Below are 5,917 nucleotides of genomic sequence, written 5' to 3'. Positions count from 1 at the left end.
GGGCGACAGAGCAAGACCCCGTCAAAAAAAAAAAAAAAAAAAAAAGAACCGGGCAGGGCAGAGTGAGCGAGGGGAGGAGAGGGTGGGGCGAGGTTTGAGTGGGCAACAGGCTGTGCAGGCCACGCTGGGACTCCCAAGTTTCACTCATCATCCGGGAAACTCCGGGAGGATTCTGGGGAGGAAGATGACCCCCTTAGGTATTTGTTTTCCAGGTTTTTTTTTGTGGTGGTGGTGGTGGTAAAGTACACATAATCATATTCACCATCTTAACCATTGATGGGTTTTTTGTTTGTTTTTTGTTGTTGTTGTTGCTGTTGAGACAGAGTCTTGCTCTGTCACCCAGGCTGGAGTGCAATGGCATGATCTCATTGCACTGCAACCTCCACTTCCCAGGTTCAAGCAATTCTCCTGCCTCAGCCTCCCGAGTAGCTGGGATTACAGGCACACGCCACCACCATTTTTTAGTAGAGACGGGGTTTCACCATTTTGGCCAGGCTGGTCTCGAACTCCTGGCTTCAAGCAATCCACCCACCTCGGCCTCCCAAAGTGCTAGGATTACAGGCGTGAGCCACCGCACCCATCCACCATCTTAACCATTTGTAACTGTCCTGTTCAGTGGCATGAAATACATTCATAATGTGCAACCATCACCACCAGCCATCCTCCACAACTCTTTATCTTGCAAAACTGAGACTGTATACCCATAAACAATAATTCCTCATTCTCTCCTCCCTGTCAGCCCCTGGCAACCACTCATGTAACCTTTGTGCTGAAATGGTCACTGTCACTAGGGTGGGACAAGTAGAAGCAGAAAGCCCAGTTGGGGACAGGTGTGGTGGTGCACACCTGTAATCCCAGCACTTTGGGAGGCTGAGGTGAGAGGATTACTTAGGGCCAGGAGCTTGAGATCAGCCTGGGCAACAAAGCAAGACCCTATCTCCCCAAAAATTTAAAAAATCAGCTGGGGCATAGTGGCATGCACCTGGAGTCCCAGCTACTCGGGAGACTGAGGCAGGAGGATTACTTGAACCCAGGAGTTCAAGGCTGCAGTAAGCAATGATCATGCCACCACATTTCAGCCTGGGCAACAGAGTGAGATCCTGTCTCCAAAAAAAAAAAATAAAAAAGGCCCAGTTGGGACTGTGTCGGAGGCACTCAGGAGAGAGAATATGGTAGCTTGCACCAGGATAGGGAGTGAATAAAGAAGCAGTTAAATTTGGAACACAGGTCAAGGATTCATGGATGATTAGATATGGGGTCTGAGGGAAAGCAGGAATGCAAGGATGACTCCCAGTTCTTTAGCGTGAAGAACTCAGCAAACACTGATTTCTGAGGTGGAGAAAGCTGGGAAGAAAAAGGCCAAGGGAAACCCCAAGAGTTCCATCTTGAGTGTGTTCTGGTTCAGATGCCATGTGGGGATGTCAAGGAGGTGGCTGGATACAGGAGTCAGGCTGGAGATGTTCATTTCAGTCATCAGCACCTGGGTGGTGATTAAAGCATGGGACTGGCTGAGACTTTGATGGGAGCAGGTGCAGGTGAGGAGGTCTGAGGGCTGAGCCAGCACAAAGATATAGGAGGAGAACCGGCAAGGAAAACTCAAAAAGGAAGGACGGCGTCCCCAGCTCTAACCACGCTTGAGAGTAAATGTGGCGTAAAGAGGAGTAAAGTCAAAAGATGCCACGAAGCAGCTTCAGCCAAGTGGAGAATGCTGGATAGACCATTAGACAAATGACCCACTTCTCCCACACAGCAATGGTGAGGGGAAATGGCAAGAGGGGCCGGGCCAAAGTGAATGAGTGAAGAGACACAATCAAATGCAAAGTGTGCATCCCGAGTTGAACAAACCAACTGCAGAGAGACGTCTGGGAAATCCACATGTGGATGAATGTGGGCCATCGGGGAATTGGAATTAGGTGGTGATGAGGAGATACTGTTCATCTTGTTAGATATATTGATGGCGTGGGTTCATATGTGAAATAAAGTGCCAGCTAGAAATTCATATGGAAGAATTTACAGGTAAAAGAACATGAAGTCTTGAATTTGCTTTAAAAACTCTCCAGCAAAAACAAAAAAACACAAAAAAATGGTGGTGGGGGGTGCAGTTGGGGTACATGGAGATGCCCTCATCTCTTGATTCTTGTGTATGTTAACATTTTTCCATAATAAAAAGTGTAAAACTAAAGGCATGACCAACTTTTTCAAGTGCTGCTGAGCATGAGAGGAAGATAAGGACTAAGATGTGACCCTACATTTGGCAAGATGGGGGTGGTTGGTGACCTTGACTGTAGTAGATTGAAAGTAGGGACAAAGCCTGGTTGAAGCAGGTTCCCATCCTCCCATAAGAAGTGAGGAGATGAAAACAGCAAGGAAAGACTACTCTTTAGAAGGGTTTTGCTATCAAAGGAAGTAAAGAACCAAAAGGGTAGCTGGAGAGGAAAGGAAGTGAGGGGCTGTTCTTTGTATAGGAGGGGAGATGTGGGCTGACAGAGGAGGGATGCAGGAGAGAGAGAGGGCTGAGCCCTTGAGCAGAGGAGGAGGTAAGGGATATTGTCCCCGATACAGACACATATGTGCATACACACACGTGCACACACACGTGCACACACACCAGTGCATGCCCATGCACACATGCACTTACACCTAAGTAGAAGAGTGGCTTTCAAAAAAGGTGAAAGCACCCATGCTTAGGATGACTCAGACACAAGTCAGAGGAGGGCATTAGATCTTTCCAAAGCCAGGCCACCTCGAGAGCTGTGGGCCAGACATGGACACCTGAGCCTGACCCATTAATAGGTCACACAGCAGATGAGGCCCTGCCTCACTGGAGCCTGTAGGGCTCCAGAAAATGCTTTGGGCACCACAGAGGGCAAGGCGTTCCCAACACGCTGCAGACCCAGTGCCTGCTGTCACATAGCCTGGCAGGCCTGGCATCTGAGCTTAAAGAAAACGAGGCCCCATCTGGGAGCTGGCAAGGCCCCATGGGCATCTGCTACATTCAATGTCAACTGAGAAACTGGAAGCCTAGGGCGAGGACAGCCAGCCCAGGCACAGGCGTTGCAGCCATGCGTGGGCTCTGGATCCACCGCTGAGGCTGGAACACGTGGAAGTAACCCCAAACCTGCTCCTGTCATGCCCACTCAACGCAGTTCCTCCTCCCCACATCCCTGGCTGGCTTTCTAGCCCACAGCCTGTGGGGTCCCAAGCCCCCGACCAATGACCTGCTTCAGACCATAGATCAGTCTGGGTGTGGGTTTAACTAACCCCAAAATGTATAATGGCATAAGCACAAGAGAAATTTGTCTCTTTCATATAAAATTCAAAATGGGTGATTCTGATTAATGGGCACCTTCCTCCAAGCAGCGATTCAGGGTTGGGACTCCTTTCACCTGTGGCTCTGCCATGTTTAACACGTAGCCCTCATGGTCTCTGTGAGGTCTGTATCACACCAGCAGAAGGATGACAGAGCATGGAGGAGCATGCAGGAGTTTTGGGGGACCAGGCCTGGGAGTGGCACACACATCTGCATGGTCCAGCGGCCAGAGCCCAGTCACACACCCCACCTAATTGCAAGGGTGGCTGCATGACATCCAGTTGTGTGCCCAGGAGGAAGAAGAGCTGGGTTTGTGACCTGCCAGCCAGTTTGGGCCACAGACCCCACAGATGTCTGCCACTGGCTTCCCAGAGCTTCCTCCCAGGCCTTGGCCTCCTTGACTCCATCCTCCCATCCTGCCTTGAGATCCGCTGCCCTGCAGCTTCATCTGGTACAGGCCAAGACCCAAGAAAAGACCAGGCCCGAGGGTCAGAGAGGCACACAGTACCAGTTTATTTCTCATGAGTTTATAGGATCACAGACAGCACAGAGCAAACGGTAAAAGTGCAGACGGCTGGGGTGAGGGTGGGGGTCTCCGCAGCTGCCTTCTCTCCAGCTGCCTGAGTACTGGCACACAGTGGGCAGTGAATCTGAGAAGCTGTGGCCTCACAGTCGCTGCAGGCTGAGCCAGAAAGGAGGGCCGGGGGAGGTAAGACTCACTCGTGCAGGAGCGGGTTGGTGATGAAGGGCTGGGGGAACTTGGGTCTCTCTGGGATGAAGTCACCCCTCCTTCCTGGCCAGTCCCCAGCCCCGCCCCACCTGGCCAGCTAGCTGGGTTCCCGCCGCAGCGGAATAGTCAGGGAGTTCCTGGCAGAAGTGCTGAATGAGGGAAAGGGAATGCCGCCAAAGGAAACCAACCCTGTCAGGGCATCTGCACAGCCCGCGCAACTCAGATGAGCCCTATTGAGACCCAAGTCCCCCTTCCCTTCCCTGGCAGTTCTGATTCTGCTCCCACGCCTGGGATTCCACCAAGAAGGCTAAAGCTGCCTTTCTCTTTATTTGTGAAAAGCAAGCCATCTTGGGGCAGGAAAGCAGTGAAGGGACTCGGCAAGTAAGATAGAAGGCGCTGGAAGCTCAGCCATCTCACCCCTGCCTTGGCCTGCACTCACCTGAAGAAGCAGGACACACAGAAGAGCCCCATCCCCTCCCACCCCCATACCTTTCCAGCTCCATCCCACCTCTGCCACCAAAACATTCCTCACAGGGCCAGAGGGAGTGCCAAAAAGGAAAAAAAAAAAAAAAAAAAAAAAAAAAAGGCAGGAAAGAGGCTATTGGGGATGAGGGGGACACCCAGAAGCCCCTTCCTGGAGGAAAAGCCACTCCTTCTGCAGTTGGACTCTGGGAGACTGAGACCCAGCCCTGCCCCAGCACCTCTCCAGTGTGGCCAAGTAACAAGGACCAAGATGCAGGGAAGCTTGGAGAGCCTGGGCTACAACAGATACAGACCAACAGACAGACACAAACAGATGGGGGCCACTGGGCAGGGTCGCCTCTTACTCGCTGTCCCAGCCTCGACTCATGGCCTGCACCACAGCCCTGTAGAGCTGGCTCCAGGCGGCCCGTGTGGCTGGTGTGAAGGCAGGGCCCAGACACTTCTCCAGCATGTAGAGCAGAGATTCACCCACTGTCTGCAGAGGCAAGAGGCACCTTGTCACTTCCAAAGGCAGGAAGGCACTGGTCCATTCCACAGGTGAGAAAACTGAGGCCTAGGGCTGATTAGGGCTCTTGGGCCTTTTTTTTCTCCTGCACGGAGTCCATGCTTCCTGAGCAGGGTCCTACCCAAATCCTCGGGTATCACATTGTGCCCACCTTTCCCTCTAAATGTGAGGCTTTGTATCCTCACATTTTTCACCCCACTCTCGGTCTTGCAAACACCCCATGAGTGGGGTCAAGACATTGCCTGGGACCTCCCAGCTTAGACCAAACCAAGTCATTGCCCCCAGACTTGAGTTTCCTCAACTGCAAGGCAGCAATGATGGGGTTAAGAGTCTGGGCTCTGGAGCCAGATAGACCTGAGTGCAGATTCTGACTCCACTCTTCATCAGCTGGGTGACCTTGAGTAAGTTATGTAACCTCTCTGAGCCTCAGCTGCTTCATCAGTGATACAAGGAAAGTAGAAGCTCCACCTCCTGGGCCTGTTGGGATGATTAAATGGGATAATCCAGAAAAAGCTCTTAGCACAGCATCTGTATACAGGAAGCCTACAATGATAATAGGCCAGGCACAGTGGCTCACGCCTATAATCCCAGCAGTTCAGGAGGCCGAGGTGGGCAGACCACTTGAGCCTAGGAGTTTGAAACCAGCCTGGGAAACATGGCAAAACTCCATTTCTACCAAAAAATACAAAAATTAGCTGGGCATGGTAGTGCATGCCTGTAGTCCCAGCTATGAGGGAGGTTGAGGTGGGAGGATCACTTGAACCTGGGAAGTTGAGGCTGCAGTGAGTTGTGATCACATCACTGCACTCCAGCCTGGGTGACAGAGCAAGATTCTGTCCCCAAAATAAATAAATAAATAAATAAATAAATAAATAAATAAATAAATAAA

General features: G+C 51.4%; 1 protein-coding gene across 1 annotated transcript in view; it reads right to left on the bottom strand.

The window, feature by feature from the left end:
* Positions 1–3,801: 3,801 nt before the first annotated feature.
* The window catches only part of NGB (neuroglobin), a 5,796-nt gene continuing 3,680 nt past the window's right edge, over positions 3,802–5,917 (bottom strand). The window contains exon 4 of the mRNA XM_023230354.2: positions 3,802–4,998. Coding sequence (XP_023086122.1) covers positions 4,864–4,998 — 135 coding nt within the window. The 3' untranslated portion in view covers positions 3,802–4,863. The remainder of the gene's footprint in view (positions 4,999–5,917) is intronic.

The sequence above is a fragment of the Piliocolobus tephrosceles genome, chromosome 6 (assembly GCF_002776525.5).
Source record: "Piliocolobus tephrosceles isolate RC106 chromosome 6, ASM277652v3, whole genome shotgun sequence".
Lineage (NCBI taxonomy): Eukaryota > Metazoa > Chordata > Mammalia > Primates > Cercopithecidae > Piliocolobus > Piliocolobus tephrosceles.
Note: the sequence above shows the minus strand (reverse complement) of the source record. Positions and strands in the feature narration are given on the sequence as shown.